The sequence below is a fragment of the Aphis gossypii genome, chromosome 2 (genome assembly GCF_020184175.1).
Source record: "Aphis gossypii isolate Hap1 chromosome 2, ASM2018417v2, whole genome shotgun sequence".
Taxonomy (NCBI): domain Eukaryota; kingdom Metazoa; phylum Arthropoda; class Insecta; order Hemiptera; family Aphididae; genus Aphis; species Aphis gossypii.
Genome location: NC_065531.1, coordinates 79,207,940 through 79,227,063, shown reverse-complemented (window position 1 = coordinate 79,227,063; position 19,124 = coordinate 79,207,940). Strand labels below are relative to the sequence as shown.

General features: G+C 31.9%; 1 protein-coding gene across 9 annotated transcripts in view; it reads right to left on the bottom strand.

Annotated features, from left to right (window-relative positions):
* Positions 1-9,047: 9,047 nt before the first annotated feature.
* Positions 9,048-19,124, bottom strand: part of LOC114123581 (polypyrimidine tract-binding protein 2) — a 154,938-nt gene continuing 144,861 nt past the window's right edge. For 6 of the 9 annotated variants that reach the window (XM_050200816.1, XM_050200822.1, XM_050200817.1 and 3 more), the window contains 11 exons: positions 18,778-18,836; positions 18,509-18,571; positions 16,563-16,866; positions 15,070-15,126; positions 13,137-13,342; positions 12,420-12,453; positions 11,825-11,917; positions 11,505-11,721; positions 11,347-11,424; positions 11,197-11,260; positions 9,048-9,867 (listed from right to left, as the gene is read on the bottom strand). In XM_050200816.1, coding sequence (XP_050056773.1) covers positions 9,775-9,867; positions 11,197-11,260; positions 11,347-11,424; positions 11,505-11,721; positions 11,825-11,917; positions 12,420-12,453; positions 13,137-13,342; positions 15,070-15,126; positions 16,563-16,866; positions 18,509-18,571; positions 18,778-18,836 — 1,268 coding nt within the window. In that variant the 3' untranslated portion in view covers positions 9,048-9,774. The remainder of the gene's footprint in view (positions 9,868-11,196; positions 11,261-11,346; positions 11,425-11,504; positions 11,722-11,824; positions 11,918-12,419; positions 12,454-13,136; positions 13,343-15,069; positions 15,127-16,562; positions 16,867-18,508; positions 18,572-18,777; positions 18,837-19,124) is intronic. The other 3 variants (XM_050200820.1, XM_050200819.1, XM_050200823.1) reach the window with 3 other exon arrangements.

Here is a 19,124-nt window from a genome sequence, read left to right as displayed (position 1 = left end):
CCACTGAAAAGATGGAAAGATAGCGTTAAAGAAGTATTAGAAGAAATTGGAGAAGATTGGCAACAAGCATACAATAGAGAACAATGGAAGGAATTAGTTTTAGCGGCCAAGAGTCTAAATGACTCGTGAAAAGCCCCCCTAAAAAAAATATTATTATACTAATTTTTGAACCGACGATCTTTACCATCTAGATCTCACTTTATTTATATCATAACAGTGTAAATATTTGTATAACAAAAACATTTAACTTCATACTTCATATATACAGTAAAACTTCTATAAAACGAACTTCCGTTTAACGATTTATTTTTGAGAACCATGACCTTCGTCCTTCATTGTTAATCATGCGTTAATTACATTTAACGAGATCCTCTATAATTCGATTTTTTTTCCTCATGAGATTTAATTTTATAAAATTTTCACTGTATATTTTTAAAACACGCATCAATTAACAAGTTAACATATCATTATAATAAAACGCTGTTTGTGTGTTTTTATTTTCGTAGATATTTTTAAAGTTAGTTATTATTCTACTAATAATGTGACCACGGAGTGTACTTAACGGACTGTTAAAACGGTCAAATATTTCTTTATAAAAATACATGTTAAACAGTGGGTTGAAATAAATTTTTAATTCAAGGTTAAAATTATTAAATTATTTACTAAAGCTGGTAGATATAAGTATATTACTAGTCATGTTTCGAAGCCAGTATTCGATTTACACCATTAGTGTACATGCTTATTGCGCTGCGTCTACTGGATATCGCGGTAATTCAACGGGCACATTAATGTTTTCTATATATTAACTATATTACATACTAAAATTCTGTTTGCTAAAAAAACGGTGCACATTATCGCGTCCAATAAATACACTCGTAACGGTTTTTACACGATGAAAATTTGGTTTGATTTCGCTATTTCGGCCATCGTCGTCGTGTCTTTGGCGAACGCAAAGAGCGTCTTTCATCAAAATCCAGTGACCGATAATCAGCTTTGGCCGGACGATTTCAGTTTAAAACAGTCGTCTGATGTAAATTTACCCATCTATCATATTGGCTCCGTAGGAAAGGTCACGACCGACATTTCCCAGAGTAAAACTTTGAACGCATTTACGTCCGAGAACACCACTGGGATGACGTTCGTCGAGGAAACACTAGACACCGTCTCAGAAAGTACGACATCTGATGAAGATACGACTACGGCTCAAACGACAACAAAAGATGGTGTAACAGAAAGCACGACATCGATGGACCGGATGACAACCACTATTGAACATGGTTCGAAGGACGAGTCCAATTCATTTAATCCCTTTGGTGTGAGCAGTTTCTTACGTAAATACGCACTATATAACCACATAGTCCGTTCTGAAGATTTTAGTTGTCAGGATGGATACACTACAAATGTAAACGGAGAATGTGTACCAATATTTAAAGATTCATCTAACTAACTCCCAGCGGATGTCGAGCTTGGTATAATATTTAATATTATACTTATTTGATATATATAAATAATCTGTTATATCGTTTTATGTGGTATATTGTATGCTATGAGTAATAGGTATAAACTATTTAAAACTACGGAAAAATTTGTTTTATAATTATGATTTTATGAATATTGGGCAAATGGGAAATTATTGTGAAATTCAATGATGTATCAAATATATTCTAAATACGTCCATGGCATTAATTAGTTTAGAGAAGAGGAGGTGAGATGGAAACACAACAATTAAACGTCTCACTATTTATTGATAAGCAATCACATCTTTATTACATAGTCTTAGTAGGCACATTAAATGTAACCTTTTTATTTTTTTTAAATACAATATTATACGTATTTATTTGAGTATTTTTAAGTTTGGTTACTCAAATATAAGGTAAATTGTGCACATTGTATACATTATTATAAATAAATATTTTGTTTCAGACATTTTTATAGATACAACAAAAAGTTCATTGCAGAAAATTTTAAAATTTATAAGCAAATACATGTGTTATGCGTTACGCCTAAGACGTTACCTATAACGTCTTAGTACCTATACTAGTATGTATTATTTTTGTCTTACAAACGTAAAACATGACAAATTTGCGTTTAGCAAAATTAATTTTATGCTATTAACTTTAATATTAGAGCTAATTTACCTATTATCAAATTTAAAGGTAATAATATTGATCTAGGTTATTACATATGCTTTTATTGATATTTTAATTTTTAAGTGAATTACGAGCACTTAAAAGTTTTAATACTTTAAATAACTATAACTCATTTATAAATCAATTCTAGCTATATAAATATAGTTTTTGAATTTTATGATTAATTTAAGTACTGAGGATAATAATCCTTAAAAATGATTTTAAATAAAATATAAATTAAACACAGTAATTCAGTCTAGTATGAAATCTAGTATGAATTATAAAATATATTAATATAACTAGGTATTTAGGTACTATATTATTTAATACGAGAATCGTAGATAAGAATAACTAAATTCAAATCCTCATTACCCCATTGTTTTAGAATATTATCTTAAGTGACTAAAACTAATACTAGTTTAATAATTTGGTTATTATACATTTGAATATCGACTTCGATACTTATTAAAAATTAAAAAAAAAATATTCTTTTAACAATGCATGGTAAAAAATAGTATTTCTCATAGGAAAATGCTCAGGATACTTCTTTAATCACATATACAATTTAAGTGAGTATTTTTATATATACTATATATCTAAATAAATCTAAGTTTTGTGTCTAGTGGCGCAAACTATTTTTTTTTTTTGTAAGAGAGAGCAATTTTAAGGATTTTTTCGACACTGATAAGACGGCGTAACGTATAGGCAATATAGGTACACGCCGTTCTATGTCGCATAACGTATTTTTACAAAATGCTCTGATGTTAATATTTAAATATAAGGAGTCGTAATATTGTACAACTACCCAAAGTATTTAAATAACAGTGTATCACACTTAAAAAAAAACCTATAATGATATTTTGACGCCAAGTCGTCACCGCGTGCGTATTATAATACAATATGATATAACATTGATGTCATAGCTAGTACATATTTGCGCGATCATACATCAGTGGTGGTGAATGTTTGTAAATTGCATTATCGAAATAAGCTCGATCGGAATGTGACACGAAATAATGATCATTGCTTTCGCGGAATTTACGCGGCACAACAGCAGTTGTCGAACAAATATGCCATAGCGGTGGAGGTGACGTGGAGGCGTTTATCTCAGTCACCGTCAAATTACTTTATACTCACGAGTCACTAGTGATTTTCACCGATAAACACATAGATAACGGCCGTCGCGCGTTTGCAGATCGCTTATTTGTTTCGATATACACCTAATTCTGTGTGAATATACACAAATGGGGTTAGGTTATCGTTTAAGTATTTTGCAATTACGTCCTTCAATGGCACAGCGATTACGGACAAGAATACTTACACTGTACGTACGCTGGTGCCTGAAAATCGTTTAAATATTTCTATTGCCCCAAACGTTCACCACGAGCATACAGGCGTGTGTCTGCGGTGTTCGGGCGCTGCAAGTTCGCGTACGGAAAAAATACAAATAAAAACACTTTATTCGAATAATACACTTTGATTTCGTTTTATTTATTATATATATATATAATAATAATATTATAAATTATAATATAAAATCATCATTCTCATCGGTACATAATATTATCAACTCAACCGCTTTATAATATAACAACGATTTATTTATTATTGCGTACACAATAGGAATAATATCGATTTTTATTTTTTCGGTTGCTTAAAATGTATACAAATCTCAAACGCACCCTACACAGTGCTACAGTGGCTACAGCGATCTACGCGTATAGTATAATATATTATATAATATTGTAATAATATGATGAAATCGAATCTCGTCTACGACCCGAGCACAACGTACGTACAACATACCTAAATTATTATTATGTCGTATTGTGTTTAGTTCGTGTGTCATGTGTGTGTGTAATTGTGTGCCTTATCGGCTTTCACGTGTGTGTGTATATACGTTGTACTCGTTGTTTGTAAATTACTGATAGATAAAAAAAAAAACAAAAATTATACATATTAGGTGTAATATATTAAATATTAAAATATTTAACCTAAGTATATATTTTAAGCGTCCACGCGCCGAGAGTAGGTATTTGAACGCGTGTACATACTGCAAATACAACGGTTGTCTTTGCATAAAAATTTATCACGATCGGTTTTTCGTGTAATTTACACATAAATATATAATATATAATATAAATATCAATATAAGAAAAATCAAAAAAAAAAAAAAACAATATTATTATCATTATCGCTGTATCGTAAAATAAATCCACGAAGATATCGCGTTTTCTCGTACATATTATAAATGTATATTATTAATTATAATCTATAATGATTTTATCAAAACTACTTTTTATGGGTAATAACTAATATTGTATAATACAAATCTAGATAAAAAAAACGCCTTCGACTTATCCGCAGTCCCCGCCGTATAATAATAATAATAATTATAATAACAATATTATTTAGGTATTGAATAAAACGCGAGTAGGTGTATTTATTTTGATAAAAAGTGCTTAATTATTGTGTAAAAACGAAATAAAATTATTTTATGTATATAAATATGTATTTAGAAACATAGAATTTCGCGTAAACACGAATTTCATTTTCTCTTTTTCAAAAATTTTCAATATATTTTTAATTTTTTTTTTTTCATAATAAACATATTTTCACTTAAACATAAATAAAATTCTATAAAATACACGATGTTTCATACATTTTTGAGCGGGCCATTATGTGCATAGCCTTATTATTTGTCGTATAACACATCATCATATTTAATTATAGTTAATTATAATATTAATATAAGATATAACCAGCTATGTATCGTGACTATTACAATAAGCCGTAATCATACGGCGTACAGTTGTAGCCGGCATAATATTATAATATATCGAATGAAAATCAGTATAATATCTTAATGTGTGTAATAGTGTATTTGATGAACAATAATAATATAATAATATAGTTTTTCGAAAAAAAAAAAATAAAAATCAAACGTCAACGCAACGATAATATAATAAAATAAAGATAAAAAATATATTTATTCATTGCTATTTGGATCGATGATCAACAAATAGTAGGACGGTCGAAGCTGATGTCCGTTTAGAGCGTAGAAACACGCAAACACGTCGAATCTCACGAGAAAAAATCGCCCCCCCCCCAAAAAAATGTTTCAACATTCGACTCATACATTTTGCGTATAGTCTGGCCGATGATTATACTGGTGCAAACATCGGTACCGGTCGGTGGTGTCGGACGTCCATGGCGTGTGATGTTCGTAATATCAACAAGTCATCGTTCATTTTTACTCACACATATACACAATAATAAATACTATATTAAATAATATTATTCCAACCATAGACTTAACTTATGGTTATAACTCATGTATAATAATGTTGTATAAAGGCGTAAGTAGACGTAGTAGAAGGTATAAATCGTACACGTAATAGATATAGGTTAGGTGTATATATGACGAGAGACAGAGTGAGAATAAAGAATAAAGATAAGTGCTTGAGAGAGTTAGAAAAAGAGAGAGCAAAGAGTGTTTACGTGAGAGAGAGAGAGAGAGAGATAAAATACAAAATAGATGTAAATCGAAGATAAAACAGTGTGTATTTTGTCATTTTTTTTTTGTTTTCTGTTGAAAAATAGAAATTAGAAAACGTTACAGTCACAAAAATACATGTATAGTAAAAATTGAAAAAAAATAAACAAAAAATAAGAAATAGAAAAAATAATAACGTATAGTTTAATATAGTGAGATACACAAGAAAAAGATATGTGGTACACAATATTAAATATTGTTAAAAGTAAAAACAGTACATTTTTATACGATCTCTAATAGTATGTATATACTATATATATATATATATGTATCGACTTATTTAAGTGTACAAAATATATATATATACACACAAAAAATGAGTATAATATAAATATGAGAAATAACACTAGTGATTGTTTATACACCCCGTATGATTGTCGAGAGTTAACTTAAAAAAAGAAACAATAAATATATATCAAAACGGCTACAATAAAGATAATAATACGATGATGGGTAATTTTTACTGCACGTCTGCCGGTCGCGATGTCGTCGTTGTCGCAATCGATGCGCACTGCGAATAATTGAAAATATTATAAAATCGTTTAAGGTCGAAAAGATGATTGTCCCTGGATTTTGGCACTGAGATTCGGATAACGCTTATCCGACGAACATTTTTTGGGGGGGAACAGTGTGCGTGCGGAGTGTGTTGGCGATACACCGAGACGGCGGCGTGTCATAGGCCGCGATCGGCTGAGAAATCGGTTTTTTTACGACACATAAATATTGTATCGTTATTAGTTACGTTATAATTTTTACATCGCATTCGTATCATTATTTCCGCTATAGTCAAGTGACAACGTAATAATGTGTCGTGGACGTCAAAGATTTTCAGACGATAGACGAATGTTGAATTTCCGTAATCGCGTCAGATTAAGGACGAATTATTTTATCAAATATCTATATCGTCCAGCTGACGATCAATGGTAGGTAAAATTCAATAGACAAACGGAAAAAGAGATATTGTAACGCGAAAAATCGGTACGGGAAAACGAACAATGTTGAAAATCGCTGTGGGGATGGCCATATAATGTGAATATCGATTTTTGATGAATCTCAGTTATTATTAACATTTAGCGCGGTTCTTGAAACAAACATACGACTGTTTTCGCGGAAAAACGTAGTCGGTTAATATAGAAAATGTATAGAGTTTGGTATTCAGCGGGTGGAGAATTTGCATGTATTTTTTTTTACGGTCGTAATAATTCGACAAATGTTAAATTTTAATTAAACATCGATCGAGCGAGGAAAAGGGACCCTCGCCCCCCAAGAATTTTCGATCACGTACCGAGAAAAGTATACGAGGCCGACAGTATTCGTTGTTCGTCGACCGGATGGCGAGTTTTAAAAAACCGATTTGATGGAAAAGCGCAGGAATCACAGGCCAGCCCTCGGACGCACTCCGCCCACACATTGTAGCTGCAGCTGATAGAGTTGACGACGCGATCAGATACGGTAATGATGTCGCAGCGATTTAAAAATACCAAAAACGCGAATTAAAACGATATTCGAGAGAGGAGACGCGACGTGCACACAGACGTACGGGAAAAAAATCGAAAGCTATATCATAATATAATATAATACAATCTATATGTGTGCCTATACACAATAATGTTATATAAATATACGACAAAATAGTGATCGCAGTCGAAGTGTGAAGAGAGACGACGACGACGATGCGTGTGCTTCGATATTATTGTAGGTTACATTTCGAAAAACATTCCTACACGTAATGTATATTATTATGTTAAGTGACACATAAAAAATAGATCATATCTAGAATATGATCTTATATACTTTATAATTAATAGTAATAATATACATCTAAACGATTAAAAAAAAAAAAAAAAACATTTTATTTTTTTTAACATATTACACATTTAAACTACTAACGTGGATACACAATAATAATGTAAATTAGTATAGGTACTTGGTTTTTGGGTCAATAGGGAGTGAACGACAAAGGGACAATTTTATAATAATAATAATAATATTTTTTTTTCACTCGTTAATAAAATACATCTAAGTGTGTGCCAGCGGTCCGAACGGCCGCGACAAACGATTGTCCTAGTTAATATTAGCGTTAATTAGCTATAAATGATTGTTGTGAGTACATATTATTATATTATACTAATCACAATATTATAATAATAATGTCTAAATAAAATATTTTAAAATTATTGCAGGTAACGCTTAGTCAGCGCACGAATTGACATGGGTAGGACGAAAACGGCTGTCGTCGATTAGATAACAAATTCGATAACCAGTCGAGGACATCATCAGTAGGTAAGTCTAAGTTAACAACAATAATAATAATAATAATAATAATATTGATAATAATAATAATAATATTAATATAAATTATTATAATAATATTATATATAAGTTTACAATGTTTTCGTGAAAAATGAAATTTCAAGACCAGACGCACGGTGCACCTCAGAAGAGTTGTTATGATATCAGATATGATAACAAAATATTATTTGTACGCGTGAATCGGACACGATAGTTAACGATAATATTATGCGTAGGAGGATGATAATATACAACGCTATCACGAGAGGACCGATACCGTCGAGGTGTGCGTGCGCCTGTTAGTTTTTTTCAAGAACAGTTGCAGACGTTACGTGTGATGGCGTATTCGTCGTTTAGAATTTTGATTGTCACATTGGCATTCATCCTTAAAAATAATTGCTATTATAAACGCGCTAACGCGTTCTACTACACATTATGCGCTTACGAATAATAATTTTTTTTTTTTACCTTAGGGCTTATACGTTACACTTACATTTATAGTATAACGATATAACTACACGTTATAGTTAAAAAAAAAAAAAAAAACGAATTAAATAAACATTTACCCGACCACTACTAACGCTAATAATATTTAGTATTAAATATTAATATCGTTACATATATAATATATAATAATACTCTGACAAAAATTTAACTCAGTTGAAAAAAAAAACTTAACAATTAAGATTTAGAAGGTATATAATATTGGCTATGATACAGAATTGATTGTGATCGATGAGTTCCGATATGTTCACTTCTTTTCAGTGCAAAAATTTAGAAAAAAAATAATGAACATAACTATAAGTACAAACGAAACGAGGAAAATAATAATGAAATTAAAAATGAGAGGAAAAAATCAGTATTTTTTGAACATAAAACGACGGATATACCTCGATCGAATTGATAACAAGCGCCGCGACGGATAATCGATTTATGTTTAATACATCGATTACCGTGTAAATAAAAATAACGAATAATGAAAATTATACCTATATTATATCATGATAATCCATTTAGCCGAGTCGACCGAGACGATATCCGCTTTTACCGGAAAATAAAAAATAAAAAAATAAAAAATAAACAGTTTATTCATCTTAACAAATCATAATAGAAATTGCTCGTATATATAATAATAAAAAAAAAAAAACTGTTTTTTTATCTAAAAATAAACATAATCATATATAATAGTAGAATAAAAAATAGTATAAATTATAAATAAAAATCATAATAATAATAAAAAATACTAATTGTTTCATTAATACATACAATTTAGTGCGATTTTATGTTACACGTTTTCCTCGCATCCTTTGGTGACAATTTCTACTACTAAAATAATATATTTTTTTTGTTTGTTTTTTTTTCATATTCAATAAATATTTTTTACGACCTAGACATTACATTGGTCTTTTAAATAATACACATACAATATATAGATATAAATTAAATAATACACAAGTATAAAGACACTTAGAGGAATGATGGAAAAAATCATCAACATGTAAATACTATATATATATATATGCGAAAATAATACGCCAGGAGAAAAAAGTAATGTAAAAACAATTAAAAAGTTAATCGCGTAAAAAAAAATCAGAGTATAATAGTAATAATAATAAAGAATAATTATATTAAAAAAAAAAAAAAAAATAATACTGTTTACGAATAAATTTAAAATATGAAACAATAATATTATAATTAAAAATACTTGCAAAACACAGTCGTGTTCGTACAGATCATTGACTGTCGCGTAGTTTGGCAACAATGTCCAGTAGTTCTAAAGCGTAGGGTAAGAGGTGCCTAGTTGGGTGTCAGCGTGTCCGGTTGGATGTTGGACTTAGAGAACGAAACGCGCAGGTGGTTTTGTTCGCTGAGCCGATAATTGTGCATCTTCTACAAATTAAAAACAGAAATAATCAGTCACAACGATACTTTTTAACGTCCAAGTCAAACGATCGTTACGTATATCTACGAGTCTACGGGTACTGGTTATGATGATGTTATGATTATTATTTAAAAATTGTAAGGATTTTTTAAATCGATTCGTTAGAAGGTCATATATTATTGTTACAATGTAATATATTGTGGATTGATTAGTATTCGGTTTTGTATAAGTTTTTATGTTCACATATGTTACGCACACAATTTGTCCACTTAAAAAATATACGTAAATTAATTTCCCCTATTTGTTTATTGTGCACGTCACATTTATATTGGACTTTTCGTTAATTGTGCGAGGAAATTGTAAGATAGAATTTGTGATATTCTACACAAAGACGGGTACTTAAATCTAATGTTGTAGAACAATTGATTGCACGAAATGCAGCGTTTTGGACGACTTTCGCAGCGATTAATGCTTGTTACACTATTTCGGAGGTTGAATCTTAGGTAAGTATAACATTTTAAGGTTAATAGACCAGCTGCGATCGGTCATTTTCAGTGTCGGTAGTACAATTGCGCTGAATAATGGCAGTTGGTTATTTAAATTTAAAGTATGTAAGTAATAACATTTAGTTGCTTTACTTTTATAAAATATAGTAAAATAAAATTTTACAATAATATATTAATATTTAGCGAAAATGAAAACTTAATTTCGTTTATAGATGCTACCAATATTCAAGCTTGCGTAAAAAATTGAATAAATTATAAATAAAAATAAGAATAGTAAAAAACTGTAACTGTTTATTCGTTTATTTTAAATACTTTTCATAAAACTATAGACATTTTAATAGAATATTGGCTGTATATCAGAAATGTAATCAGTAGGTAATAAATCAATTTTGAAAGAATTGTATTGGACAAGACCATATTATCATGCTTGAAGATAAAACTAAAAGGCAAGAGCAATAGGATTATTGATTGTCAAGTATAAGGAACGAAATTATTGATACACTGATTCTATAAACACAAATTATGACTTTTATGCGCAACTGGTCCATACCTAAGGACATTTTTTCGAATGTTTAGCTATCGTAAGAGGACACGGAAAGATTACGTATATTATATCGTCTTACACACTTGAATACACATGTGATTTTGAACTTTAAAAGGGCCATAATATAGATTTGATTTCGCAAACTAAAAGTTATTAGATTTTAATAACTGAAGGATATTAAAATTTTTTTAGGACTTTGGGATTTAGCTGATGGGATAAATAACTTTTGCCATATTATGCATTCGGGAATGAGGTGTATCGATATCATATTTGTTTATTGTGCTTACGATAAGTGCGGCGACGGCATCCTCCAAGGATTCCATTTGAATAAGTGCCATTTTGCGGTCTTTACTGAAATATAAAAAGTCATTCGGTTAAAAATCAAATTCACGGGGACATAAATATAGTGCAATAAATAACAATATAAATATACTAACGGGAAGAATTTGAAATCTTTGACGGTGAAAGTGTTGTTTTCGAATGCCGTCTTCAAGAAATCTTCCGATAACGTCGTCCTGTAAAATAAAAATACGAAATCGTGAATTGGAGAACTCGAGAATGTTATAAGAGTTTCGGTTGCTATTTTGATGCTCACGGTATGTTAGACAAGTGAAGAGTGGACGACGGTGGATAGATGTTTTGGTAATTTTTGGAGCCCGGCTTCTTAAATCGGTGTAACGGCGACGAGGTGTAATCTTTTGTTAGCCCCGAGTCGGGTTGTCCCTCTTTGGGCAGTTGAACAGTCTGGTACTTGGATTGCATTACTCGTATGTACTTTCCATACAGACGCACTTTGTCCAAATGAAGCATGGCTAATATTTATATGAAAGTAGTGGTAGGGAAAGGTAAAACAAAAAAAAATTATCGTTGAAAAAATATGTATAAATATAATTATAATATATTCTAAAGACTCACCCAGATGTGCTTGGTGGGGTTCAGCCATTTGCACCAAAGCACCGTCTTTTTTGTTGTACAAGATCTTTACGCGTAACACGTCTCCATAGACACCTAGACGCACAAAAAAAAATTGTTTAAAAAAAAGAAGAAAAATGATAAGCTCAATATAAAAAATAAGTTTAAATATTGTATTAAAAAAAAAAAAAAACATAATTTTAATTTAAATAAAAACAAATGAAATGTTAAAAAAGGGAACCATGCATGTGTCTGTTATCATAAGAAGAAAATATTAAGTATACTAAAAACAAATTTTTTTTTTTTAAATACGAGTATACGATATATTATTTTATAACAAAAAAAAAAAAAAAAATAAAAATAAAATAAAAAAATGATAATAATAATAAAAAAGACAGGTGGAAGTAATAGTTATGATTTATGGAATATTGATTATACATAATACTACGTGTATTATGACAAAAAATATGCTTCCATCTGCCTTGAAGGTATTTAAAAAAAAAAAAAACTCAATAAGATATAAAAATACAATTACGTATATTATAAATATAAAACGAAAATAAATATAACAGTATAAGTTAAGTATATATGCACCTACCAAACAAAGTGAAAATAGCGTCTGGCGTGACCATCTACGAAGCGATAAGTTTTTTAATTTTGTATATTTTTTCGTAGAAAGAGTTAAAAGGTGTGTGTCCGATGGCGGCAGAGTTAGACAGAGACAGATTTGTATATATATATTTGTTTCAGTAGCAGCAGTAGTAGTAGTAGTAGTAGTAGTAGTAGTAGCATCACCGTTAGGGAAAGCCAAAAACAAAAAAAATCAGAAAACAGAATTCTTTGAGTATCACAGTTGAACAATAATGATCATATAAATATATTATATGTATAATATGAATAAAATCAAAACAATAATAACAATAGTAATAATAATAATAATAAGACGGTGATGAGAACAAATCGAGTGTTTGAGGTTTAGATGATGGACGATATTCGATTATGGATGAGAGAGAAAGAAAAATGAGAGGGTAGACAATACTATAATTATGTGATTTTCTTCTGTGAACACATGTCGTTGAACCATTGAGATTTAGCTGCGAGGACACCACATCCACCGCGGAGGGTCTATTTCGAGTAAGTGCGATATCACATTTTCGACACGCATATTCCGATCGCACATTATTTTTTAACGATATATTATTATTACTATTATTATTATCGTCGTCGACGTCGTCATCATCATCATGACACGTCAAGACGTGTACTATAATAATGGACATTTTATTCGTATCGCGTCAAGAATCGTTTCTGTCACCTCTTCGTTAAGGTTGCTGACCAACAGAACACACGTCTGTCCAGTCATCTGGCCGGGAAGTCTGAGCGTGCCAGTCGCCAACGAACCACCGGGTAAAGTGAATCCTAGCGGCATGCTAGTGACGGGCGAGTTGGCATACGACGTGGCTAGTGGCGAAGCGAGCCCGTGGACGGCGTTGAATGACGGGGTCAGCATGCCCGGACTGCCTGTAAAGGAAGGAACGTAAAAATCAAAATTTTCGAATCGATAACTGGGCGAGGCAGTAGCAGCAGCTACACCAGCAGCTGCAGTTACACACATAGATAAGTACTATATATATATATATTATTGCTAAACTATATGTATGTAATATGTATAATAAGAAATCGTCGTCTATCGACGACCATAACGGACTAAGAGAATATTGTACTGTTATTCTTCAAACAATTTGTGTTTAGAACCCAACGTTTAACGTTGCATGTACCACTCCCCCACCAAAAAAAAAAAAAAAAATACAAAAAAAATATTGCTTTATTTTTCTTGTTATACAAAAGTTGCATCACGAGTATATTATTCCTAACTTATATCTTACAACTTTTCGCGAGGTTCAATTGAGAAATTCAAAAAATTCAATAATATTATACCTACAATATATAATAACGTACGGTATAGACCACCCTTTACCATTACCACTCATTGATCCAAGTCTGTCGTTAAACGTTTTCACTGACTCTTAAGCAAAGTTTCCACTAAATATCGTTGAATACAATATTCAACTTAAGTAGGCAGGTAACTTGTAACCAATATTTCCTTATATACACGCATAAAGTATACGAAACACGACACGAAACAATAGTGTAGCGGAGACTCGGCTTTATATATAATAATAATATATATAAGTACATAATTCATCGTCGTCTGTTGCGGCGTAAGAAGACGGCGAGACAGCGAGTTTAACATTATTATATAGATTGACAGAATGTACATAATAGTCACGATAAACGTATATACCAGCCTATACGACATATACGTACCTAACTACACGATGTTTTCATTTCATTCTTTACCAATTTTATTTTTATTCCCGGCATTTTTTTTTTTTTTTTAGTATGTATCTGTATTTAGGTTTTTTTTTTTTATCATACAGTGCATTCCTACAGTCCTGCACGCATTACTGGTATACCGAACCCGAGTAACCTTATTATTACTAGATACGCACCGCGGTCGCGCGCCGCCGCGGGTACATCAAAAACGAATTTGTGGAAGCGTATGCCGGGCAATGTTTTGTCGGGAGCAAATAATATCTTGCGGCGAATTCCGGACCGCATGTAACGATACCCATAAATTCCGTTCGAACAATAACACCGGAAAAATTCGAGTTATTCACCAGTCCGAATTCGCGTACATATATATGTGACTTTGTACAAACGTGTAGGAGGTGAGCGTGTGCAACGTTTCCGTTATTAATTACATAATAACGCGAGCGGTGCAAGAGCGGCGGTGAGCGTTCGATTAAATTTATCGCGACGTATAAAAAACGAATATTACGAGTGAAAATTAATAAAATATAAACTTTTGAGTATTTGACTATAATATGTATACCGTTGGCGTTTCGTATTTGATCAATCGTATACGTTAACGAATCTCTAATCGGGAATTCTCGTAAGTGTGTTTTAAAAAACAGTTTTTATATTCAATACGAAAATAATATTACACAGAATACGCAATGCGTATAATAAGTTTTGAGATATTTGGACAGTATCAGTGACATATTCTCGTGAACTGTGGGGGTTTGGTAGTTCAACCCCACGACCGCCTTTGATCACCGCGATATCGTGTATATAAATCTCGTCAACAATCGTACACATGCATACATATTATACATTGTATAGTGTTTTGTGCGTGTATCAATAGTATGTAAATAGAGATATCAGGTAAGTATATATATATGTACCTATATTAACGCAGTGACGTAAATCCTTTGCGTCGGAGTGGATGAAATGTCGGGTACCTGAGTGGGAAAATCCACCGAAAAATAAAACAAAATTATAAATAAAAACTATATTTAATCATTTTTAAAACAAACATCATGCGTGTAGAATAAATATAGGTATATATATGGATATTGGTGTTGATATCGGCATATATCATCAGTATATATATATATATATCCGCATACACATACGTGTATAATGTGACGCACGTCATAAAATTGTAATGTTAATTATGTGATATGTCCTCGATCGTGCGCGCCAGAGCTTTTAAAATTCTCGTAAGCTCGAGTTGACGAGGGAGAGACGAATGACGTTTCATATACACGCGTTGACATCACGCATCCCCAAATGAATATATAGTGATACGGATTGAAAAAACTACACTTTTCAGTTATCGGAATGTGGGTAAATGTTAATTTTATTTAATATCCAAGGCCTTTGTAAATAAAATTTCCACATTTCTACTCGAAATTAAAATCGTTTTCTGCACAATTACAATGACAAGATATGCAAAGTCATTCATACAATGAATTGTCAAAATGATATTATGATATGCGCACGATCACTGTATAATCATTCTGACTGGCTTAACTTTCCCACATTTTCATATTTATTTTTTCGAATCGTGTCATTACTACATTCTTTGGGGACGCAGACATGAGAATGACGTTCTTTTTTTTTTTTTGAGGGGTGAAGAACTTTGAATGTGCGATTTGTGGAAAATACAGTACTTGTATTGTGCATTATGTATAGAGTGATATTTTAAGCAGTCTCACCTCATTTTTACAATTAAGTAATGGATTTATAGAAATTAAAATTGTTGAAAATTTTAAGTATTAAACGAATTTTTTTTCAAATGTGTAGATAAGTAGATGTGAATGGTTAAGCAAGAGATATTTATTTTTAAATATTGATGTGCCAAAGTTAAAATTTAAAAATTAAATTTTTGAGTAGTTCTATTTTAACCTAACCTACAGAAATGTATAGCCAATCGAATATTTGAATATAAACTCATAACAATGTGTGAGTTTTGAATCTTTATGTTTTATTGTGGCTACTATACATATAACATGAAATAAATGACAATCAATAATATAATTTTAAGTTGTTCATATTATATTTTATCTAAAACAGCAGATTCTATACCCTAAGGAATATTCACGATATTATATTCAAATATTAAACATACTTTTGTACGTACTACTTTATATACTTACTTCAAGTAAGAACAACTCAAAAACTACTTGGTAAATTTCAATTTTAGTAAACCAACGTTTAAAACAAAAATCGTTTGCTCGACGATTCACATACATACGAAAATAGGGGGAAAAATACGGAATATTCAAATAAATTTACGATCCGAGCACGAAAAAGGGTGGAGCGCGGTATAAAAAACAACGATGAATATTATTATTACATTATAGTATCGAGTCAACTGAGTGTAGGTACGAACCTGCGAGTCGGCTATGGTCAGCGCCGGTGGTCAACTGCCGGCGGGCCTGCGGAAGTCCAGCAGCGGCACTTGGCACTCCGGACAGCAACAGACTGAGCTGATGGGGCAGCAGCTGGTTGCCAGCCACAGAGTCCACGCCGAGTGCCGCCAGCGTTTCCATTACCGTATTGTCGCCGTTGGGCAGCGTCGGGTTGGTGTAGTCCCGCGACTTGTCGTTGTTGTATTTGACGTTCAGACTGGACAGTTTCGAGTATTCGATACGTAGCTTGCAGCATGATGTGTAAATGTTTTGGCCATCCAGTGACTGTAATACAAATTATAGTGAATTCGGAAAACCCGAAAACAACGAAAGATTAGTCGATGGCATAAATGTATCGGAAGAGGCACATAATATGTAATTATTTATTTATAGGAAGGAAGTAAAGTATACATTTATACTGGCTGTATATTGTAGTGTCGTACGCGATCAATCACTCAGAAAAACGATATTAAACGTACACACTCCAGCATGTCTATTATAAAAAAGTTGTCGTCATTCGACAACTCTAGAGTAAATTTTCGGTATCTCTCTCTGAATTATACACAAGTATATGTATATAATTTTTAACATGTACAATACTTGTGTTCATGATCCATACTTTGGTATGACATATCAAAGCGAGATCGATTAGTAGATCACGCGTAATTAGGTAGATACAGCATACGACACGAGTACAATAAGTACTTGGCATATAAATGATATATACCATGTCTCACCGGGCTAATCCTATTATAGTAGGTTCCTCCTATAATAACATCGTATAAAGTAGAAATATGTTTGTAATACACCATAAATAAGTAATTCAACGTCAAAGACATTTCACGTGAATTAGATTTACGAATTGGAAAGTGATATTTTGAAATTGTTTCATGTTGAGTAGACGAAAAATACTTTAACAATACGAATTAAAATAACTGCGCAATAAAAAATGTTAATGCGGTTGTAAAAATAATGATTACGACGGAAAGTGACGAACACGGTGAGACACTTAGTACTAACAGTATATAGATGCATATTATAATATGGTTCTACAACACAATACAATTACTACCAATATAAAGGAAAACTGAAGGAAGAATTATGAGAAAAAAAAATTATAAATTTGAATTACACTCCACGTCTATGTTATATATTTAACGTCTAAGATAGTGGGAAGCTATTTTTCGTGGTCACAGTTAAAATATTAAAACACTTAAATCGTTTTAAAAACGAACGATCTAGATATCGAGGAAGAATTTCAGTATGATAAGTGTTATACATCTTAGATGGGTAAGAGCGGTGAACAGTCTATGGTAAAAAATTAAAGCGAGAAAACGAATTATCCAATTACGCGGCGGCGGCGACTCGGACAGCACGTATCTCGCCCCCTATTAAGGCGACGACGGCGACGACTAGCGAATAAATCAGACGCTTTTTAAACGAATTTAATTATTCACGGGGTGTGAAAAGAACGAGTGAAAGAAAAAAGAAAGAAAGGACGAAAAAAAGTATAAAATAAACGGAAACAATGCGATTAATCAACGATTGCCGGTGCTCGAGGTACGCGTTTATATATTATATTATATGGGTGATGAGCGCATAGCCGAGAGCTAAATAAAATTACGATTTTATAAAAAGTTGCTCGATGCGCGAGTGGTAGAGGAGGTAGGACGAGGTGGTTGAAAAGTATATAGATATATAATAGTTATATTATTTAATTAGTAATTACATTAAATATCGTCGTCCGGAAACGCTAAAAGTGCGGTGTGGGAATATATATGTATAGTACGGAGGAGTGTACAATAAAATAGTATAAATATATAGTTATAATATAATATAGTATAAATTAAAAACACACACATACACACACACACAAAAACACGTGCACCCGCTGGTTATAGGATTACACGTATGGTCCTAAACTTACGTTGTTCAAATGCGACAGATCAAACAAATGGCCGGTATGGAACAGATTTTGCCCGTCCAATGACTGTGTCAGACATGGTTTAAAAAAAAAAAGTACCCGGCATACGTTTGTTTTAGTATTCAAAGGTTTTTTCAATTTTTTTTGTTGTTTTCAAATTCAATTAGTATAGTATTACATGGTTTATCACATTTTGATTATTGTTTAATGATTATATTACACGCTCGTACATATAATGTTATTTAAAACGACGACGACCGTCGAACACTCACCAATTTAGCGGATTGTGCGGTAACCACGTCGGGATACTGGATCAGCACTTGGAACGAATCTGTAAACAAAGACGGTGGAAAAATGTATTTACAAATCGTTATGTACAGGTTTGCGTACAAGTAAAAACACGCGCACATATACACACACATATAACCTCACACGTGCGCGCGCGAGTTTAATTCCGCGTGATAATAAGCCGCACACGAAATTAATGGAAAAACTGCGACGGAGACGTTGACAAAAGAGAGACGGCTGTATTGTTTTGAGTATAGTATATATATATATTATACATGGCGCACGGGTGGAAAAGTTTGCAAAACGGGAAAATACTATAGTGCTAAACGTT